The sequence below is a fragment of the Ursus arctos genome, unplaced genomic scaffold, assembly GCF_023065955.2.
Source record: "Ursus arctos isolate Adak ecotype North America unplaced genomic scaffold, UrsArc2.0 scaffold_3, whole genome shotgun sequence".
NCBI lineage: Eukaryota > Metazoa > Chordata > Mammalia > Carnivora > Ursidae > Ursus > Ursus arctos.
Genome location: NW_026622985.1, coordinates 79156349 through 79179819, shown reverse-complemented (window position 1 = coordinate 79179819; position 23471 = coordinate 79156349). Strand labels below are relative to the sequence as shown.

At 50.2% G+C, this 23471-nt stretch overlaps 2 protein-coding genes across 2 annotated transcripts in view; one reads left to right on the top strand and one right to left on the bottom strand.

Moving 5' to 3' along the window:
- SND1 (staphylococcal nuclease and tudor domain containing 1) overlaps positions 1-23471 on the bottom strand; it is a 405871-nt gene that overhangs the window by 43498 nt on the left and 338902 nt on the right. The window lies entirely within an intron of this gene.
- On the top strand, positions 14178-16909 carry LRRC4 (leucine rich repeat containing 4). Its single transcript, XM_026510533.3, has 2 exons — positions 14178-14296; positions 14479-16909. The coding sequence occupies exon 2, from the start codon at positions 14579-14581 to the stop codon at positions 16529-16531; it is 1953 nt and encodes a 650-aa protein (XP_026366318.1). The 5' UTR covers positions 14178-14296; positions 14479-14578; the 3' UTR covers positions 16532-16909.

The following is a 23471-nucleotide window of genomic DNA, read 5'->3' as shown; positions in this document are numbered from 1 at the left end:
GGAGTTATGGCAACCATTCTGCAGCCAAGAAAGATACTTGAGGTCATGCTGAGGGAATGGCACAACAGAAAAGACAGAAAGAATCCAGGTGTCCATTCTGATCTGGGGCCGTATCTCAGTTAAACTCACAAACCCTGGAGCTCCCCTACTTTGGGACTGACTTTTTAAGTAAGATCATAAATTCCCAGCTTGGATGTTCTATTACTTGCAGCGTAAACCATCCATAGCCTAAACACCATGAGACTTTTCCATGGTTACAGGCCTTTTTACAACCTCCACAACAAAACTAAGTAGCCAGATCCCCTAGTATTCCTGAGGCATAGGGATTGCTCTGTATTCCAAGCTCATCTCAGTCTTTCGTCAGCCTCTTGGGCTGGAGAGCAGGAGAGCTGTCTAATGGGAGCTGACAAGATGGAGGCCACAGGGACTGCTGATGACAGGAGAACTCTTGGTAAAGGATGCCACCCAGAGCATCGGCTTAGAGCTTTACTCTGGGTGCAATGACCTGGGTGGACAGGAAGAGTCAGGGTTCATGAAATCGGTCTAGGAAAGAGGTCACAGGTGGTCCAGCACAGCTGTGCAGGGACAGTCAGAAAGTCTAGGTTTCCAGGTTCTTTAAATGGTTCTGATCCAAATATCAGGGCGCATACCATTCCAGTTCTTTATGAGAGATTCCTTCCCCCCCCCACCCCCGGCACCAATCTCCCTCCAGCTTCCATTCTATCATTGCACCAATTCCTCAATTCATAGCCATAAATCTGATAGAAAGCTTGGAGAAGACATCAGACAGACTCTATAATCTCTGCTAATCCTGTAATCGGGAGCTAAACCCAGGACACAAGTGGATTTGCAAAATAAGGATTTTGGAAACTCAAATGGCATTAGCAGGCCACAGAGACAAATGTACACAATGACTGAATGAGACCCATCAATACAGAAACAGGAACATTCCTTTCCTCCACATGAACCATGTGGAACAAAAAAGGACTGAACGGGAAAAGGCTGAGGAGGAGAGTAAAGCCATCCCTCCTTGAAGGTTCTCTTAAATTTAAGTTTGGGGAGTAGGAGTGAGAGGAGGAATAAAAGGTGGGGGAAGGGTAGAAAAAGGGAAGACAAGCCTCTCTCTTTATTCTAAATGCTTTTATTATCTTTGGGGCAAAAATAATGACTGACTTCAGCAAGGTGAGAGCAAGGAAGGAAAAATTTTTAAAAAGAAGCATGTTGCCTATACACAGGGCCCATGCAGAAAATTCCTTGGTCATCAGCTTTCATGTCACTGGTTTCAGAATTTCTGCTCGCCTGACCTGCTCAGGGAGGGGATGGGGGTGGGGATAAGGGTCTCTATGAGAGAGGCAGGGCTGCATTTGTCTACAAAGCCCATTTCTTCAGAAGCCTTCCTGTCCCTTTGTGGATGGGGCTTGAATAAATCTTTCTGTGCTACACGTCAGGGTGGCAAAGCTCCCCGACCGCAGTGAGCAGAGAAGTGAATAACACACAAACCGCGGGGGCCGCCCACTGGCTCCTTGCAAGGGTGGCAGCAGAGCACCGGACATGGGAGCTGGGTCCAGGAAGAATGTTCCTTCGGCTGAATGGAAGTATTTCCCTGGGTTTTCTTCTCCTCTGAGTATCCAGGTATGATGGCACTGAGTCTGTGGTTGAGTCTCTGAGTGAGGCAACGTCTGCTCCTTTCGGGGACCAAATGTTCCTCGGGAGAGGCTAAGTACAGGCCAGTGCAGGACACCCTACTCTGCTAGCTTCTTGGCCCCACACAAGCCTCTCTCAGGCCCACAGCCCTTCCTTGAGGTTTCTAACAACAACAAAGTAGTTGTCTGGTTATACCGTCCTATTTAATGGACGCTCTTTACAAAGTGTTGCAATGTTTAGTACATTATTTAGGATAGACTAAAACATGGGCAACCATATTTTTTGATCATGTCCAAAGAGTTGGACATCAGGCCCTTGACCAAAATATTCAAGATAATTAGGGCAAATGAGATACAAAGGGGGTTTTAGCCCTGGCAAAGGAGCCACCAACGGAGAAACCCAGCAGCACTGAGATGAGGGGACAGGGAGAACTGGAGTCACCTCCGACATGGGCCATGTGATACAAATTCAGCCAGTCTCTTGGCTTCTCCACCAAAGATGCGGCTTAACATGGAGACGTTTAGGGGGTCAGAGACTAAGACACCCCCTCCCCCGCCTCGCTTGCCAGTGCTCTTGTGCTCTAGCTTACATGTGAGGCTTTAGAAACATTCAATACCTACTTAATTCTTCTTCCTAGAAAACAGTATTTAATGAGAATGGGCTTGTTCACCTAAGCAAGTGAGTCAAGGTTATGTGTTTAGAAAACCCATTAATAACAAATAACATTTTTAAAGAGAGAGTTTCAGGCAGAGACAGGAGCTGGCGGGGAGCCAACTCCTTAAGCACATTGACAGTGGTGCTGAAGGCCAGAGACGGGCCTGGCCTATCAGGGCGGGAGCACCTTTTGGTCTCAAGTGGACAAAGAATTTTCCCCTGCAGCTGCCAGACACACAGGAGCAGAGGGTCTTATTCCCGTCCCTCTGCAGATACAGGAGCGAAAGACTGGTTAGGAAATTAAAAAGGCTCAGGGCGACAGAGAGTCCTGCTGGCTGACAGACGGGTGGACCAGTCGAGCACAGTGTCGGACACAGTGTATATCCTTCTAGCTGAGGTTTCCAGAGAGAATTAGAATGTCCCCAATTGGTTGGTTGGTTGGTCTTTTCATATTCATCTCTCTTTCAGTTACTGTCTCGCATGCACACACATGGCCTTAAATAGATCCCATGGACTGGCATTTGGAGGCAGACTGCCAGAAGCCATGGCAGGAGGGATGCAGCGAAGATGCTCTGTGTACCTGGAAGCCTGAGGTGGCCTCCTCTTGGGGAGGGATCCTGAGGGCTTTGGAGCACCACCAAGTTGCCAGGCCAGAGGGGCCAGTTGGGGGGGGTAGGGTAGGCCGCCTTCTCTAGCCCAGAGACTGCTCACTTACACAAAGAATCCTTTCAGAGTTATTGGCTGGCAGGGCTCCTAACAGACTCCCCCCACCCCACCCCCATGGTTTGTGTACCGAATACAAATCAAGCAGCCTCACTGGGCTGCCACACAAACTGGCCCTAGTCACCAAGAAAGTGATCCAGAAGGAGGGCTCCTCCCAGCCAGGCTGCCAGTGTCTAGATATCATGATACGAGGCTTCCAGATCCCCAGCTGGTCGCCCCACAAAAGTCGGGGCTTTAGCACCCCTCACCAGAAGCACAGCCATTTAAGTCTGCTGTCCTTCAGAGAAATGGTTTAAAGCAGATCAACGTGACAGGTTCCCAAAAGCATACTGCTTAGCATTCCTAGCTGGTAGTGAGGCAAAAACTGAAAAAGCAGGGATTCACAGCCAGGGGGTGGTATTCTAAGGTAAAGAAGTGTAAGTTTCAAGGTAGTCATGTTACCCTTGCGTATAAACGAACAAATCTACCTATCAGTTTGGGCCAAATTCGACTGTGTATGACAGACAATAACTGAAAGAGAGAGAATATGAGTATGAGCAGACCAACTGACCAACCAACCAATCAACCAACTGAGGAACTCTAATTCTCTCTAAATTTGCTAGAGGAGTGGAGGGTGCTAGCTTCTGTATTTCATGTTCATCCACCCCAAATTCCTCTAGATATAAAGGTGATTCCCACCAGAAGCATTTGCAGATAGAACTCCGTTTAAAACCATGGATCAAGAACGGGCTGGAGGCTGGGTAGATCTAAGTCCTGAAGAGACTCACATCACAATGGGAAAGGAATGCAGCATCCAGGAACCTGGGTGTCAGCCAACCTACCCATCAGTCCTTTGATGACTCATGGGGAAGCCGGTAGTGTGAGCTCCAGGCTGGTCTCCTGGTGTTCCCAATGCTACACTCCTCTTCACTTCTAAGGGTAAAGAGCCTGTCCCTCTGTTCAAGGATTGGGGCTGGGGAGGACCACGGTGAGGATGGTCGCAACAGCAACTAACAGACAAAATTCAAGTCCACATTTCCCTTAGGGTCCCTCCAATTCTACCTCTGAAGCTCCTTAGATAGGATCAAATAAACCCACATTACTAGGCCAGTACCGGATGAAGAACTAATAAGGCCGCACCAACTGGAACCAGGAAAACTCTAGACATAGATGAAACTGGCAGCATGAAACTGAAAACAGTTAACAAGTTGTGTGAGGCGGCTTGATGGCTACAGATGCCGATCCACAAAGAAACTGAACAGCAGATCAAGAAGGCTGGCAGCGAGGAGGCAGCGCCAAAATGGCACTGCCCTATAAACCGAGGGGATTAGAGTGGCTTGGAGACCACACAAGAGATTTAAGAGGAAAATGCCAAAAAGGACACAACAGGTTTCAAGCCAAACTCGACCGATCAAAACAGTGAAAGTTCCAACCTGAGCATACTTCTTAAATTCACTCAGAAATTCTCCAGGGTAAGCATACAAAGTATGTTCTCATCTTGTTCACACTTTCTAAACTAAGTTTTCCCCTGGAGCAGTGAGCTGCTCCGTAAGAGGCCCTAGAATATCTCTAGGAGGCTAGCTCAAAGCCATGGGACAGTAAAAAAAAAATTCCCTGACACACCGATAGTTGGGGAAAATGGAGTCAGAACATGAAGAACAAATTCCCTCAAGGCAAAAGGAAATCAATGCCAAAGCTGGAGAGGGACCCAGGTGGCCTGGGCTCCCGTCAGACTCACCACACAGCTGTTTTAAAACACTCTCCGCCTGAGTGTTTTAAATTAAGAGTTTGTTGATGGAATTGTTTGTTCTTCAGTCATGCAGAATTTGAGGACTGACAGTGAATAGAGACGAGGACCCTGGACAGAAGCTCGGGGCCCCTCTCCTTGCCCAGCTGGATGCCCAGCGACTGTGCTATGGCTCACGCACGCAGTGGGACAGTTACAGCTGCCTTCGAATTTACCCAGCTCTCCACAGAGCGAGGTAATGGGGCGCCCTTTACTGCTGCTAGTGGTGATTGTCCGAACATTCTTTAATTAGCAAAAAGCGTTGGCACAGCCACTTTCAGAGCATTTGATCCTACTGTCCTGGTGTTCCCTACTTCAGGCTCAACAGCCCCCACTCCCTTCGGAGAAAATGCACTTCAGCAAATCTGAAAGCGACAGGCGTGTGCGTACCTGAGTGCAGTTGAGTGACAGGTATCCTCACTCTATCTGTTTGAGTGACAGGTATCCTCACTCTATCTGTGCACCCATCTGTGCACCTATCCTCACTCGTCTGCTCAGGCCTCACACAGCACAACTGCCAAGAACCTGTGAGCCTCTGTAACTCCACGCAACCCTCACTCATGAGTCTGTCAGCAAGGGGCTAGGAATTCTAAAAATTGAGGACTGGAGAAAACTTAAGGTCACTAGGATCCTCCTTAATTTTCCCAACATAAAACAAAACCAAACCCTGGTGATTCTTCACCTATCTTTTCAAAGATTTATAGAGCAGGGCTTGGGCTATTGATATACGACTAGCGAGGCCTGAGCTCTTATTCACATAGGCCAAAGAATATTCCTCTTTCCTCTGAAATAATTCACTACTATGACTGAGGTATTAGACACAAGATGGGAAGGGCCTCTGCTTTCACGGGGATGTGTAATAAATAAGCGAACAAACACATAAACAAGATCATTTCAGATGATGGTAAATAAAACGAGAAAATAAAACCCATTATGTAACGTGACTGTGAGTGGTGGGGCTATTTTAGACAAGGTAGTCATGGGAAGTCTCTCTGAAGAGACCCGCTCCAGAAGGAGCCAACCACCTGAAGAGTAGGGGAAGAACAGTCCAGGTAGAGGACAGAGCAAAAGCCCTAATGGGGAGAACGGGCTTAGAGTATTCCAAGAGAAGAAAGAAGAACAGTAGAGTTGAAGTGTAGGAAACGAGGAAGATGATAAAAACATGAGGGTCGAGGTGCAGGCTTAGGGCCTGTGGTCCATGGTAAGCAGTTTGGTTATCATTTCAATTATGAAGGGAAGACACAGGAGCATTTTAAGCAAATCAATAACAATCTGAAAGAACGTCGCAAAGATCACTTTGGCAGCTGTGGGGAATACGTTGTAGAGGGAAGGGGAAAAAGCGATGCCTTTAGTAAGCAGATTTCTTAGTTCTGAAGAAATGTTCTGTGGTCATCTAAGATGTTTATATGAGGGGAAGCTGGGTGGAGGGTGTATTAGCACTCTTTTTGACCTGTCTGTAAGTAAAAAAATTATCTAAAAAAAAAAAAATTAACTGGTAAGAACAACAAAAACCACTTTCTTATCGTTAACGTAGAATTAAAAGGTCTAAATTAGGTATGTTACCAACAACAGGTAAAGTCTGGAGGGGGGCACGGGAGGGGAGAGGAAAAAAATAAAAAGGATTATCTCAAGAACTGACCTTGCATAAATTACTTTGTGTCTATGCTATTTTCCATGTGAGGAAATAATAGCTGCCATGGTCATAATCTGCTAAAATGGACCATTTTTCTTATTTCCTTCTGGTCCAATAATATCACACAGTAATTACAGTTATTAATCCCACTTCATACGTGGAGAATTTGAGCCAAATGCAGTATGCAAGAGGCAGAAGCAGGATCTGAACCCAGGCCTCTAACTCCAGAATACTTTCATAACCACCAGTAGCACACGCGCAAGCCCCCATACACCCGCCTCTTCGCTTCAAGCTCCAAACTACGCTGTAGGAGTCAGTTTGGGGAAAAAAACTTGCTGGGGCTTCTCCCAACCAAAATATGAACACATTTATACACACCCGGCAAATCTGTCTGTGAAAAGGTTAACTGCAGGCATGGACCCCAGCCTAAGGATCAGATTTATGGTGGTGACACTTGAAAAGCCATTCTATCCATAACTCCCAGTCCCACATCTGTATCCGCTGGACTTTGATCTTAAGGTGTCTCTTCATCTTCAATGAACAGGAAGCTCAATATTTATGTGAGATAGTTATACTGGAGCCAGATTTTGCAGTAATGTCAAAAGGTACTTCTAGTATTACTGGTAAATGCTTCAAGGTTCTAAGATCTTTGGGATAAAATCTAGAAGGTAGGTAAAGAAAGAGTGAGCAAATTACCAAGACAAGGAATCACGAGAAGCATAAAGAAAACAAGACACAGACTCCTCAAGTTTGTTTAGTCAGCCCTCCCCTCCGCTTGGCTCACGTGCTGTCCTAACTGTTGAGCTGACTGAGGGACTCCCTCCCTTCCCAGCGGCCGTCCAGCTCACGCGGTGCTCCTCTGCTTCTCCAGCACAGGTATGTGGGGGGGGCCACACTGCTGGTTGTCAGATGTACCCTTCCCTTCCTCTGCCTCTTAAGTGGCACCTCACAGTGGTTTGGAATGTGGGCACTAGACAGATCTGAAATTGAAACCTGGCTCTGTCACAGAAAGATATGTCCACATCCTAATCCCCAGATCTGTGACTATTACCCTATTTGGAAAAAGGGTCTTTGCGGATATAATTAAGTTAAGGATCCTGTGATGAGATCATCCTGGATTACTAGGTCAGCTCTAAATCTAATGATAAGCGGCCTTATAAGTCACAAAGCAGAGAGAGAGAGAGAGAGAGAGAAGTAAGAGTCAACATAACCACACAGGCAGAGATGGAAGTGATGTGGCCACAAGTCAAGGAATGCGAGAGTCACCAGAAGCTGGAAGAGGCAAGGAACAGATTCTCCCCTAGGGCCCTTGGATGGAGCATGGCCTTGCCAGATTTTGCAATTTTAGCTTCCAGAGCTGTGAGACAGTAAAGTTCTGATGTTTTAAGCCACCAAAGTAGGTGATAATTTGTTATGACAGCCTCAAGGAACTACTACAATCACTTACTAGTTCTGTGACCCTGAGAAAGCTTCCTAAATTCATCTGCAGAATGGGAAGTCTAATGGTACCCACCACACGAAACCTGTGAGGATTACGTGTGTAAGAACTCCCAAGTAAAAACTGCTGTTCGCATCATTAGTTACTGCGCGACAAAGGGAATTAAAGAAAAGGCCAGAACACAAGAGCCTGTAGTGGGCCAGTGCACCTGCAGAGGTGAACATTTCTAAGGCTTCTGGCTGGACCTCTGGTGTGTTTGAACACACAGGATGTTGTGGCTAAACTGGGCACCAAACCGACTATTCCAAAAGAGATGGCTGTGGGGGGCGTTGGGAGGTTTCTCCCTTCACTCAGGCCTGGCAGCCCACAAAGAAACTGTAAGCCCCAGGAAACTAGCCTCAGGAGAGGGAAAGGCCCTTCCATTCTAGAGTTTTTTCTGCCATTCTTATTAAGCATCTTGTCTCTTCTCTGCTGAGGTTTTTGGAATTTGCTCTGGACGGGATCTGCAGAGAAAGTGCTTTTTTGTCCACTTCCTTCTGACTTCCTTGAAGAACAGAGTTCTTGGGGGAAAAGGACAGTGGATTCTGAGGGCACGTGGAAGAGTGGGAACTTCTAGAACAGCTGTGTCACCTTGACTCACTGGGCTCAAGGACTAAAATCTATTTCCTTTATGACCGTGTGCAGTAATGGCACGGCCATGGCTTCACTAAAGGATCACAGCCAAGAAAAAGAACCTTATTATTATTTTGCAATGGCGACCTTAGCCATTAAAAACTTCATGACCTGTTCATCCTGCAGGGGGATTTGCATACATGGGCAGGAGTGAGAGATGCAGACATGTGAGGGCTCGAGCACAAATGATGTGTTCATTGCCTTGGCTAAGAGGTGCCTATTTCCATACAGACGGTTGCTTATACTGTTCTGTTGTTGCTAATTCACCAATCAACTGATGACTTTCCTTCATTTGTGGAGGATAATTTCCAATTTTTTTCTTTTCCTTTCTTCCTGTTTTCTGAAACCCTTTTCTTCCTTTGCTCTCCTTCTGTTCTTTGCTCAAACGGAAGAATAAAAAGTATAAAAATGGAAAATGTGCTTGAGTAGGGTTTGGCAGCCCAACGGTACTGAAAACAGGAACTAGAGGTTCAGAGCATATGTGATATTCTATCACCGACGGACCTATTGTAAGGGACCCAAAAGCCTATTGGAGGCTAAGATAGTACCCTGCCGAAGATTGCTTACTCCTGGCAAACCCTATGAGGCATTATGGACATCTAGTGGCTGCTTGGGATAATGGCTCAGGGATGTATGTTAGGGTGGGGAATAGCCTAGCTCTGGGCTTTACCATGAGCCCAATTATCCTGGCTGAGTGAGGTAGTCCTGGGTCCCCTTAGAGTCAGTTCCCTGGATGACCATTTCTTTCACTTATTAGGATTCCAAAGTCACTCAGAATGGCACACTGGTTCTATCGAAGGCCCATCTCGATCCCAATCCAACGAAGTATAATGATAGCACTTGCATATAAGACCACAGAAGACAGGCATTTGGAAACACCTTCAAGCCCCAGGCTTAAATGCCAATACACTGTCATCCTGACTGAGGGACGGAGCTCAGAAATGACAGACTCTGATGTTAGCCAATCATGCGGCTTTAGGGAAGTCACTATGTTTCTCCGAACTTCGTTAATGACATTAATGAGAGGTTGAGTCCAGATGATCTCCAAGATACCTTTAACTTGAACATTCCGTGATCTAACAGCCTTTTTAGTAGCCGGGAAAACAAAGTGTGATCTACTCTGCTCTGGCACTGTGGATCTCTAGATTAAACTAAAGGAAGCATTCTCTTCAACCATGTGGCTCATTTCCAAGTCTTGGCTACCATCCCAATGGATCAACCTTCTTCAAAGAGCTATGTATCTGAGAAGAGGTGGGAATCAGGGATTATGAGAGCTGGTGGGAATATTCTAGTCTAGTTCCTTCAAATGAAGAAACCAATGTTTGGAGCTGTTTTAAGATCTGTAACAGTGTCTAGTCAGTAGCAGAAAGGAGAGTAGAACTCAGGTATCCCAACTTTAGGGCAGGTACCAAGTTGCTGACAAAAGCCTTGCTTAATCACTGGCCGGCTTCTTCAGTTCTCTCTGGGTTTATCACAACATTCTCTCAGTGTGAAACCACAAGTGACAACATTCACAACCCAGTGTTCTTCCTTCTCTTCCTCTCAAAGTTTAAGCCTTCCTCTTCTCTTTGTTTCTGGTCGCACCATTCCAAATCAAGGAAGCTGTCAGAACCTGGGGCTGTGAAGAGCAACAGATGATGGCTAGATGACACTCAGGTTACAGGATTAGAGGTTTCGGTGCCACTTTCAGTTCAGAGAGGCTGCGTGCCGCCATGGCTCCACAGCCCCCTCAGTCTAGCCTGTAGCTTCTATGGTGCTGTCTCAGCTCAGCTGGCCTATAGTGGGCAAAGCAGCCCCATCTAGAACTCCATGGGCTGCACCAAGCTGGGGCATATTCATGGTCATCACTCACTCAACAAATATTTACTGGGAGACCACCTCATTACTAAGTACTGGTTTGATCCAAGACAGCCCACCCTTCCATCCACCTACACAGTATGGGGGCATGACCTTTCATTTGCAGTGCCTGGAGTGAACAGATGGGGTCTGAGTTTGCCTGCACCGGCAGGAAATGGTCTGGGCAGAGCCCCTCTTTTGCCGGAGGCAGTAAGGGCAGCCACACTCCAGTGTGCCATCAGACCCCGGCCGGGGTGTCCTCTGGCATTCTACCAGCTTGATGCCAGCTGTGGCAAGGAGAGGAACCATTCACCAGTAAGCTTCTGATTCTCCTCCACAGATCCCTGTCAGGATAGGATTACATTCCCCGGATCTGTAAGCTGCTAGGGTCTTGCCTGAAGCTGATGATGTGGAGATGGGGCTTTAGCCAAGAAAGCAAAAGGAACCACTGAAGAGCCCAGATAAAGCCTAGTATCAGGGTTTGACTTCACCTCCCCTTCTCTCATTCTTTCTCTTGATTAGTCACTGGGAGTAAAACAAGTTGAAGGACGTATTTTCTTAGCCCCTCCTCTCCCACCTTCTGTTCTATTTATTTCTCACATACCCTTCACTGAACTTTTTTATACAGTCTCCCCTCCCCGCACGCCGTTGCTTCTGTCATTTACTTTCTGTAACGTAGACACAATGGTCACTTTTATGAGTGATGAAAACACTGGGCTCAGGGTTAGAAGACTGGATTGAGATGCTGGCTCTGTTGTTTTGCGTATGTATGATCTTGATTGTGTTATTTGCCTGCCTGAGCTCAGGACGTCCACCTGTAAAATGGAGGCAACTGTGGCAATTACTTCACTGGATAAACAAAGATTACAACAAGGATAAAGATAGATCTCTCTCTCTCCATCCAACCATCTATTCTTACTATAGTGGCGAGCAGCAGTAGATAACCTAGTAAATGACTTTTGAGGTGGATGAGTGAAACCTGAATTCTCATCGACTGGGAGCAAACTGAAGAAATACTTCCATACTCAAGTTTCTACACATCTGCTATCTGCCAGGGTTCAGATCTTAGCTCTGTCACTTACTATGTAATTTTAGGCAACATATTAAGCATTAAATTTGTTATTATTTGACTGCAAAATGCATGATCAAAAGGTCTTGGTAATCAAAGGGGAATCTAGCTTGCCTACGGTGGACCTGTTTCCAGGAATTCAAGAATTCCCTGTCCAGGTTGCTGGGCAGCAGACAATCCTGAGACACCGGTATGATAGAATGCAGAGAGCTGAGAAATCCACGACCTCCTCATTCTTCTGCATTAGCCCACATGCAGGTGATGGGGGTTTATTTAACAAGCAAGCTTGCCAAGGGGGAGGGGTGGTGCACAAGGGAGGAGAGTCTGGAGGCAGCCCCTGAAAAGAAGCAATACTAAACCAATGCCATATTCTAGGGCTTTCCCAGGGCTTAGCCACAGATGGCTCCACCCCCACTAGGCAGAGAAAAGGGCAGTCTTTTTCTGGGGTGGGAAAAGGCTGACCTAGTCCCATTCTCCCACATGGGTCTGTCCAATGCCCTAGGGTGTCTCTTCCCCAGAAGTGGGAGCAGGTTGCTCTGCAGTATCTTCTCAGGGAGATCCAGCAACAAAGGGGAGCTAGCAAAGCCCTGGGGCAGAAGGCTTTAAGACCCACCCCACTCCATTCAACGGCTTGGGGAGGGGAAAGGGCGACACAGGACTTCGAAAAGAAAAGCGTGAGAAGTGGTGGCTGAGGCTCTGTGAGTGAACCGGTTCTCCCCGTGGTTTCTGGGAGTTCACCTCAATCCTTCCTGCCGGCTGCTGTGCTGTCCCAGGTCGCATTGCCTGAGATCCTCACACTTGGGTCTTTCCTTCCACCGTTTGCCCTCCCTGCAATCCTCATTAAGAAAACTATCCTTTAAAAGTTAAAGCCGAAGAGGGGTGAGGAAATTCGCAAGGGAGGGGGCAGGACAAAGAGGCATCTGTGCAGCAGCACGGGGCGGGCCGCGGAGCCCAGGGTCTGGGTCCTCTGGCTCCAAGCAGCCCCAGCCGCCCCCGCGTCCCCACGGTGCAGCTCCGAACTCCGCGTATGCTGCCCGGGCCGCGCGGACGCCCCGTCAGCAGTCGGCGGGGGTGAGGATGACGCGGTCCGGGCGGGAGGCCGGCCAACCGCAGCAGCCCCGCCGCGACACCCGCTTCCCGGCCCCGGAGCCCACCGCGTCGGGAGCCGGAGGGGGCCCGGCGCCCGGGGGCGGGGCGGGGCACCGGCCGCGGTCTCTCCCGCAGCAGCCCCGCCGCTCCAGCCTATCAGCGGCCACCCGGCGGCTCCCTCGGCTGGACCAAAATAGCTGCGAACGCCTGCGACTTGCGCGCGGCCCCTCACTTGACGCTCACTCCGGCTCGCTCGCCCGCTCCGCTCCCCTCGTCTAGAGGGGGCGGGGAGGAAGCGCCGGGGAGGGGGGTGGGGGGTGGGGGAGAGAGAGGAAGGAGGAAGGAAGGAAGGCAGGCAGGAAGGAAGGGAGGGAGGGAGGGAGTCGGACGGAGGCGCGGAGCTCGGGGCTGCGCGGCGCGGCGCGGCGCTGGAAGGCGCCGGCGTTAACCCCTCGAGGGCAGGCAGCGGAGGGGGAGCGGTGTTAATACATAAGAGCACTGCATCACGCTAATCTTCTCCCCAGAACAGTATGCGTCAGCAGTACATTCACGTTCTGACTGAAGGACAAAAGGATGAGAGAGCAGTCTGCGTGGCTGCTGCCTGCAACACCGCGAGCCCGGCGCGAGGAGGAGACGGTGGGCGCCGAGCGCAGGGGCCCCGCTGCTGCCGCCGCCGCCGCCGCTAGCAAGCGCGGACCATGTTCTCGGGCTCCGGAGCGTTCCCCGCAGCCGCGACCCCCGCTGCTCACGCCACCGCCGCCGCCGCCAGCGCTCGGGCCGCTGCAGCAGTCCGCGGGCGGCGCAGCCACTGAAGGCGCCGCGAGCCAAAGCCCGGAACTCGCTGCCTCCGCACAAAGCCAGAGCCGGCGGCGCGCCGGGGGCCCGGCTGCGGCGGGCGGCGGCGGGCGGTTGCGCGCCACCGGGGGCTGCGGCCGCCGCCGCCGCCGCCGGACCCGCGCCCGCCCCCGGACTCCCTGAACGGGCCTGCGGTGCGGGCGCGACCCGGCCGCTGCGCGCTTCTCCGGCCGGCGGACCTGGTCCCGGCGCTGCCTCCACGCCGCTGACCCTCGGGGGGCTGGACGAACTGCTGCTCCTCGCGCCGGCAGACGGCGGACTGGGAAACTAAGCCCAGTTTTGGTCTTTTTAACCCTTCAGAGAAGAGGCGAGGAAAGAAGGGGGTGTGTGTCTGGGGAGGGCGAAGGAGCCTGGAACACCTCCTCTTAACTCTCGCAGCCCCGCGAGCGAACGACTGCATCAGCTGCCTCCGGCCGGGAGCCGCCGACACAAGGAGAGGGGGCAGCGCAGCAGCAGCCGCGAGCGAGCGAGCGCGGCCTGGGAAGCTTCGGGGCGCCCCCTCACCCCCGCGGGGTGGCAGCCGCGGGAGCGGGCTGGGGGCGCCGGAGGCACGCTCCGGCGATGAAGCGGCTTCCCCCGTGGCTGGTGCGAGCCGGAGCCAGGGTCCAAGGACAAAGCAGGGAAGCGCTGGTGGCGCCGCTCCTCGGGCTGAGGGGGGGGCATGCACCTGCATAGCCCGCCGGGCCTTGGCTCTTCCCGGCGCGCCTCAACTCCGCCGCTTCGCCGTAGCCTGCTCCGGATTTACTAGAAGCCATTTTGTCTCCCCCACCCCTCCCCTCCCCACCCCTCCCCTCTGCCCTCCCCACCCCCTCGACTTCCCCCTTTTGTTAATTAAAACTAAGAAGTAAGAATGGCAACGACGTGGCCGGCTCCTGTGGAGAACGCTTAAGGACACCACGCCAATTCCTTCCTTCCGAGGTAGGTGACAGCGACTCACTGGGTGGGGATGGTTGCCACGGGGGAGAGAAAGTCTCGGCTTTCAGAGGGCTTGCCTTGAGGGGGGCTGCAGCCAGGGGCCACGCTTTAGTTGGGCAAGATTTTGTTTTTTCCGCCGGTCTGCTCGGTCTCTCTAATCGCCCCCTCCCCACCTCCTTCTCCAGATGGAAAGAGGAGCTCCTAGCTCATTTAAGCCGGGGTAGGGCTGGTTCTCCTTTCCGAGCCAAAATCCCAGGCGATGGTGAATTATGAACGTGCCACACCATGAAGCTCTTGTGGCAGGTAACTGTGCACCACACCTGGAATGCCGTCCTGCTCCCCGTCGTCTACCTCACGGCGCAAGTGTGGATTCTGTGTGCGGCCATCGCCGCTGCCGCCTCCGCCGGGCCCCAGAACTGCCCATCCGTTTGCTCGTGCAGTAACCAGTTCAGCAAGGTGGTGTGCACCCGCCGGGGCCTCTCCGAGGTCCCTCAGGGGATCCCCTCCAACACCCGGTACCTCAACCTCATGGAAAACAACATCCAGATGATCCAGGCCGACACCTTCCGCCACCTCCACCACCTGGAGGTCCTGCAGCTGGGCAGGAACTCCATCCGGCAGATCGAGGTGGGGGCCTTCAACGGCCTGGCCAGCCTCAACACCCTGGAGCTGTTCGACAACTGGCTGACAGTCATCCCCAGCGGGGCTTTTGAGTACCTGTCCAAGCTGCGGGAGCTCTGGCTTCGCAACAACCCCATAGAAAGCATCCCCTCGTACGCCTTCAACCGGGTGCCCTCCCTCATGCGCCTGGACTTGGGGGAGCTCAAGAAGCTGGAGTATATCTCTGAGGGCGCTTTTGAGGGACTGTTCAACCTCAAGTACCTGAACTTGGGCATGTGCAACATTAAAGATATGCCCAATCTCACCCCCCTGGTGGGGCTGGAGGAACTGGAGATGTCAGGGAACCACTTCCCGGAAATCAGGCCTGGCTCCTTCCACGGCCTAAGCTCCCTCAAGAAGCTGTGGGTCATGAACTCACAGGTCAGCCTGATTGAGCGAAATGCTTTTGATGGGCTGGCCTCGCTTGTGGAACTCAACTTGGCCCACAATAACCTCTCTTCTTTGCCCCATGACCTCTTCACCCCACTGAGGTACCTGGTGGAGTTGCACCTACACCACAATCCTTGGAACTGCGACTGTGACATTCTGTGGCTAGCCTGGTGGCTTCGGGAGTACATACCCACCAATTCTACCTGCTGTGGCCGCTGCCATGCTCCCCTGCACATGCGTGGCCGCTACCTGGTGGAGGTGGACCAGGCCTCCTTCCAGTGCTCTGCCCCCTTCATCATGGATGCACCTCGGGACCTCAATATCTCTGAGGGTCGGATGGCGGAACTTAAGTGTCGGACTCCCCCTATGTCCTCTGTGAAGTGGCTGCTGCCCAATGGGACAGTGCTCAGCCACGCCTCCCGCCACCCAAGGATCTCTGTCCTCAACGACGGCACCTTGAACTTTTCCCATGTGCTGCTCTCAGACACTGGGGTCTACACATGCATGGTGACCAATGTGGCAGGTAACTCCAACGCCTCGGCCTACCTCAACGTGAGCACGGCCGAGCTCAACACCTCCAACTACAGCTTCTTCACCACTGTCACAGTGGAGACCACCGAGATCTCACCTGAGGATACAACGCGCAAGTACAAGCCTGTTCCTACTACGTCCACTGGTTATCAGCCGGCATATACCACCTCTACCACGGTGCTCATTCAGACCACCCGTGTGCCCAAGCAGGTACCCGCAACCGACACCAATGATAAGATGCAGACCAGCCTGGATGAAGTCATGAAGACCACCAAGATCATCATTGGCTGCTTTGTGGCAGTGACTCTGCTAGCTGCCGCCATGCTGATTGTCTTCTACAAACTTCGTAAGCGGCACCAGCAGAGGAGTACAGTCACAGCCGCCCGGACAGTTGAGATTATCCAGGTGGATGAAGACATCCCAGCGGCAGCGTCTGCAGCAGCAACAGCAGCTCCATCCGGTGTATCAGGTGAGGGGGCAGTAGTGCTGCCCACAATTCATGACCATATTAACTACAACACCTACAAACCAGCACATGGGGCCCACTGGACAGAAAACAGCCTGGGGAACTCTCTGCACCCCACAGTCACCACAATCTCCGAACCTTATATAATTCAGACCCATACCAAGGACAAGGTACAGGAAACTCAAATATGACTCCCCCTCCCCCCAAAAACTTATAAAATGCAATAGAATGCACATACACAAACACACACACACACACACACACACACAAGACAGCAACTTTTGTACAGAGTGGGGAGCGACTTTTTCTTGTATATGCTTATATATTAAATCTATGGGCTGGTAAAAGAAACAGATTATATTAAAATTTAAAAACAAAAAGTCAAAACAAAACTATTTTCTAACTTGTAAGTTCTATTTAAAGGGGGAGTGGGGTTCTTGGGAACGCTGTGGGGCAGAAGCCACAAGTCAACTTGCTATGATGCCAGAAGGGATTTCCGATCTAAGGTTGAAACTGCTAAGATAAACTAAAACAACAACAAACATCCCTGAAGAGGTAGGGTGTGGGCTGCTGAGGGGTGGGGGTGGGGGGCAGACTGTCATTTTTTAGAAGATGCTTCATAGCATACAGGATTACCCATTTCTATAGACACCTTTCTTAAGCTGAGAGCTGTCTTTGCAAATTTATCTTATTTTAAAAATACAAAAAAAGCACCAAGAATTTGTACTGTGCTAAAATGCTGAGAGGCAATAATTTTTTTCTTCAGAGGCCAAGGGGAAGATAGATCTGTAAATGTATTTTAAACAGGAAAACCACCAAAATTTAAACGACTCCCTAAAGGGGCTCAGTCTTTCCATCTGCCCATGTGCACTAGTCTCCTTGGTTTGTGCACTGGGACACGCGTGTGCCCCGCCTGACAGCGCGCCTCAGGAAGGAGCAGAGAAGGAAGGGAGCTGGCGTAGCTCTCAGTCAAATGCTTTCACATTGCACCAGATTTCTGCAGATGGGTTTAACCCACTCTTTGCAGGGCATGTGTCTATTCAGGGTTTCCCTTAAGAGGGAGGAGGCCCCTGAAGGGGGTGCGGCAACAGAGGGGGTGGGAAGGGAGAGCAGAAGCAGACAGAATGTATTCACAGGAGGCCATAAATTAGCCTTGTGCCATGTCCACCTGTTGTTCCTGGTATCTGACAAATGATTGTAGACAATGATGGCATTTTATGATTTTTTATAAAGGTTTTGTTTGTTTTAAGGTGGAGAAGGAGGAGAGGCTGGGATTGGGGAGCTTGGGGGAGTGGAAGCTTTTCTCATGCTTGTGATTTGGTGACTATTCTAAATGCTGATTCATTAGGGATTATTACAGCTGATGTCAACTGGTTGTGGTGATAGGGTGGGGGCAGAACATGAGTGGAGAGAGAAAAAGGGCATAGGCTCATTTAAAGTACAATGAAGCCTGGACTGAACAGGACGGTTCATAAAAAGGATGTGAAATCCACAGTTCAAACAAAAGTGATACACACGAGGCGTCCTGTTGAATGCAGCACCATGGGGGGAAGGCTTCCCTCTCCCAGGCCTACCTCAGGAGGAGGTGGAGGAGAAAGGGTGGGCGTGGGTGGCGAAGGCAGAGATCTCTGTTATTCTGGTCCACTTAATGCTGTAACTTCTTTCATTTATTATTTTAGCTTTAAAAAGAAATAAAGGGTTCAGATTTGAAAGGGGTGGGATGGGGGGGTGGGGGGGAATGCCAACAAAAGAACACTGATTGTAATGTGAGAAAAGTGTATTTTTGTATTTTAATAAATATTGTTCAATTTTTAATTCAATGTCCCCAAAGGGTTAAATTGAATAAGATCCTATAGGTTCTTACCAGCATCAACCAAGTCATTTCTATTTAAGGAAAAAAAGGGAAGGGGAGGGGAGAGGTAAGGTGGGAGGGGAAGAGAATGTTAAAAATGCTAAAGCTGTCAACAATCTTTCCTTAGCTTAAATAAAAGCACCCCGATTCTAGTGCACCTTCCACAAGCTAAGTGTGTTAGTCCCTGGCTTTGTTGGGGGTAGAACCAAATTCCCGATGCCCTGGAAAAGCAGGGGAAATGGGTCAGCCTCAGCTCCTGGGACCGGGCCAGAAGTTAGATGCCACCTCAGCAGAAGCTGCTGGTCAGGCAGCACCAGCTCTACCCAGGGACCTGGGGGGACCTGGATTTAAGAGGTCTGCAGTAATGTTGTTTGGCTTCAATTTCCCACAGGCAGTGTCCCTTCTGTTCTCTGGGTGACAAATAGCCAAACATGTCTTGGTAGTGGTGGGTGTCTGTCTCCTGATGCTTCCCGAGTGATGACGTCCAGGGAAGCTGCATGAACTGGGACCCTGCGTCTCCTCAGCGCTTTTATACTAATGCAGGGAATCGGGACTGAGTGGGTGTGATCTCTCTGGCACTGAACGGGGAGAGAGGCAGGCAGCACTTTGCAGCAGTTGGCTAAGAAAGGGCCAATTCTTAATCCCCTGGGTATATATGTGTCATTTCTGGGTATCAGTGTTTGTGGCAGTATGTATGCAAGGTGCACATTTAGAAACTGCCACTCACATTTCCGGGCTCCATGGAGACATTTCCCTCTGCCTCTCCTTTACCACCCTACCCCCAATACGAGAAAACTGCAGCAGAGTAAAGGGTGGGACTTGGCCAGGACCAGCTGGAAAAGCAAGAAATTATCCCTTGCCCAGTGCCACAAGATAACTCAGCCTGTTTAGAGCAGCTTCCTGGGACACACTCAGGGGCAACTGCAGAAAAAGTAGCTGCTTCAGAAACAGAGGATGTGGGGCTGATTTCATCACGCCCCTCCTTTTGTGACAGCTATTTGGATAGTTAGGGGTTATACAGTGGTTCTGGAATGATTAAGTGTCTGTGGCTGAACCAGAGATCTGAGGGGAGGTCCCAAGACATTTCTGGGGAAGAGTCCTAAGAACAAACGCATGTGTCCTGGGGGCTGAGCATATTGCCATCTTGGAATCTAAGGGAGAAGTGCTTTCCAGAAGGAACCTGAATGGAGGCGGGGGAGACTGAATATGGTTCCTGGGTACAAGTGTCCTTTGAGCTGCGAGGGTAGTTCCTTTCCCTGCTGGGTCCACTCCTTGACCTGGGCAGTGTTTCAGCTTTCAGAGCAGCAAACCTCCATTGGCGTAATGTTGGGTATATCCTCCTTTGTAGCAGGCACCTGGGACGGCGTTTCAGAGAGGAGTCCCATGAGCACCGATAGTGCAGCCTTTCATGCTGTGTTGGTGACTCATCCTCAGGCCTGGCGGCCAAGCTATAGGGTTTCTTACCTAAGAAATGGACACGGGTTGGTAGCTCTTCAGGGGAATAGTTGTAGCAACACATGAGAGGGAAAGACTGCTGCTGATTATATGGACTTAGAGAATTTTTTAAGGGCCAATGAAGATCATTTAGTCTAATCCCTTTACATTTTCTGGTCAAGGAAATAGCCCCAGAGAAATGGAAAGATACCTCCAAGGTCACACTGCTGCCAGTGGAAAAGGTGGGACTGAAATCCAGATCTCTGGACTCGCAAGTCAAATGCGCCTTCCTTACTCAGGCTCTTCTGGGCCTTCAAGAACCTATTTCTTTCCTGGCCGATATGCAGTAAAAATGGGACCTTCCTACAGATTTTGCTGTGTTCTCTTCTTAGAGGTGCTCAATCTCCTTCAGGACTGGTTCTTCTGCCGTCCAAGGTCTGACCAGAATTCTGACCACAGGGGCCCCACAGCTGGCCCAAGGGCCACGTGTGCTCACTAAGGAGTTTGCTTCTCAGGACTGCACATAACTTCTGATCCTGAGGTTCATTGGCAGATGGCTGCCAGAGACAGGGTTGTGTAGATAAGGCAGGGTGTTCACAAAGGGAAGGGTAAGCTTGGCCTTCTCCCAACCTCAGCCTTGGAAGCTTTGCAGAGTAGAGGAGTGGCAGAGGTCTTAAAGCACCTATCAGAGTATGTTCCCCACAATGGAATGGGTTCTGCTTATTTGGCTCAACAATGAGATTACTGGGTGGGGGGGGGGCTCCTTAACTCCTCTCTTCCACCATACCTACCCTAGCCCTAGCTCTTTAAGTGCCATGCTGTGGCTGCCACTCCCATAATCTGCTCCCATAATCTCCCTTTTGTCACTCTTTGGTGTTATGCTGCATCTTATCAAAGAAGGGAGAGTAGACAGGATAATTTCTCAGGCCTAGAGACATTAGCTTTATCATGGCTGTTTAACATGTATTGAGGGCAGCAACTTGCTGGGTAGAACAATGTAGTAGACAGTCCCCGGCAAAACAATTCCTGTTGTTGGCGGGGAAGAGGTCCAGAGTCCATGCCATTAATGGTCGACAGCTCTGGCTTCCTTCTGTGGATGGACAGCGGCTAGGAGAGGGGTAAGGGGACCTTACACAGCCCAGACTATACTACCTCAGGGGGCCAGAGCCCACAGTTAAGGCCCCACCATTTTACTGCAACAAAGCAGCAGGGGATTAAAATTAGAGAAAAAGAAAGAGAGAGAGAGAACATTTATATCCCCACATATGTCTGATTTTGTCTCTTCTGCTGGTACTCAGCACTCCATGCCACCGGCTAATGCAGGCACTGTTCACGCCATTTCTAAATCCTGCCTCAGCTCAACTGCAAGGCAGCTTTTGCCCCAGAAGCACCTCTCCTGGTCTCCAGCACTCAGAAAGCACCCATTTCCCCTGAGGGGGTGAGAATGCTTTGGGCTGTAGATTAAGGTTGTTTCATCTTCGCTTTAAATTAAAATGAAGTAAACTGCTGCTTGGAGCAGGGATAAATGCTTCGGGAACCAGATCAGAGAAACATATTTGCAGAGCAACACAGCGCGGTGCTTACAAGTATAGACTTTGGATCCGGTATTCCTGGGTTGAATCTCTGTTCCATCGTTTCCTACCTGTGTGACTTGGGACAAATACTCAGCTTATTCACATGTAAAATGGACATATTAGTATCTACACCTCACTACTTCATAGGTTGTTGTGCGAATTGAAATTATGTAAATAAAATCACACTCAGAAATGGTAACTGAGTGCTGTACTGCCGGTAGTCATTTGATGATAAACATAAAGATATAGACCAAATGACCAGCCCTCCTTAATCACCACCTCTATTCTAGAACCTCATCTGTGCCTCTGAATATGCCTATGGAGTTATTCCAGAGAGGAAGGATACTTATGGAGAAGTCAGGGACAGTGGGAAAGATGGGTTGTACTTTTGTCCCCAGGAAAACAGTGCCTTGTGCTCTGTTCCCTACTCCAGCTCTCTAACTGGCCCAAGGCCCCGTGTTTGGTCCAGGTAGATGACCGTTCCTTGCAGTAAGCCAGAGGCAAGGAAAGGTGCTGCTGCTGGTGACCATGCACAAGCTGAGGGCTGGGTCAGGAAACACGGCAGAAACCTTGGCCCTTTACTGAGAGGATAACTTCCTAGAGTCTTCCCCACCTCTCCCTGTTTCTCTGTCAGGATGCCTTATGAAGGGCAGGGGAGGAGGGGAGGGCTGAGGCACCAGGAGGGAGAAGGCCGCACAGAAAGGAGCTATTGGGGCTTCAAAACAAAATTAGAGGGCTTGGAGAAAATACAGGCAAGAAAAAAAAAAGCACCATCATTTGAGCAAGTGAGAGCAGAAGGTAGCTATATGGCAGATACACAGGCTAAGGGTCTGCAATGCAGTTAAGGAGGAAAGCCAGGGAGATTCCTCTGTCCGAGCAAGCAAGAGGCTGGCTGGACTCTTGGTGGGGGAGGACTGTTAAGTGTGAAATTCATGGCATGGAACAGAGGAGAAGAAAAGCAGGGAGATCAACTTTCCAAGAGAAGCCTAAGAGAGAATGCATTTTGATTTCCTAATGAGTGGCTAGAATTAGATTTTAGGATGATCACAGGTTTTATCCTCCAGTACATGCCAGCCCTGCTGTCAGTACTTGGGCCAAACCACCTACCCACAACCGTCCTGTTCTCTATCCTGCAGGCTGTCCCCTGCTTGGGGGAAGCAACCCAGCCCTTAGGACTATAATCTAATCCTGACCCTGACCAGCTCATTCAGGGGTCTGCTCTGAATCTGGTCCCTCACTTCACAGAACGGGGTGGTTGGTGCAAGTCACTATTTATCCCCAAAGAGAGTATTACTCCAGAGGGAGGGTATTATATAAATTGTGTTTTCCCATAAAAACGGTGATGACTGAGTTCAGTGCACATGGACCCTGGCAGTGAGTCAGAGAGATTAGGCCAAGTCCTGCGGGGGATATCCCTGGGAGAAGCTCTCTTGTCAAAGAGTGTTAGCATTTGAGAGGACGGCGTCTTCCCTAACTTACCCCATTAGGATTTTTGACCCTCTAGTAGGGAAGCACTGAGCTGAGAGGCTGCCCTAATGCCAGGTGTGGGGACTAGATGGAGAAAAGTAGTACTCAGGTACTTTCATGGTCATTCATTCTGTGCACCCAGGAACAACACTAGAACAATTACTTAAGTTCTGATTACTAAATACCAAAGGAATAGTCCTTGATCCACTCATTTCTTTAATACCCATCCACCTCCTTACAACCCCACCAATAAGCAGCACCCTCTAATAATTCCTCTATCAGGGTATTTCCCTCCAAAATGCCCATCTGAGTACAACCATCTGCCATGATAGGACCGAGGACATGTCTGCAAGATCCTTCCATTCTAGAAGACTGACGACTCTCTTCCAACAGTTCTCATGTGGTTTCCTCTTCCAAGGCAAGTCCTTTATCTATATAGTCTCTTAAAGTTCCTTTAAGGTCTCACCTCTGGTTTCCCTCTGTCTGCGCTGGTGCTGATTCAGTCACTAGATAAGTCACTCTACCTGCTCAGTGAGTCAGCAAGGATGACTGAGAAGAGCTTTCACACACTAACTGTTCCCTGTGCAAAGTTTGGCTTCCTGGCCTCCGGCTACTTCTTAGAGTCTTCAAGGCCCTGGCTTCTTCCCCTCACTTACCTACTCATCCGGGTGTGTTAAGACCATTCAGACAGCTTCTCCCACTCAGATTCCGCCCTGTAGGTGAACTGAACGAGTTGCGGGCAGCTCTCTGGAGGCAGGTCCCCGCACGGAGAGCGCAGCAGTGTTTGCAGGAATGCTCAGTGCG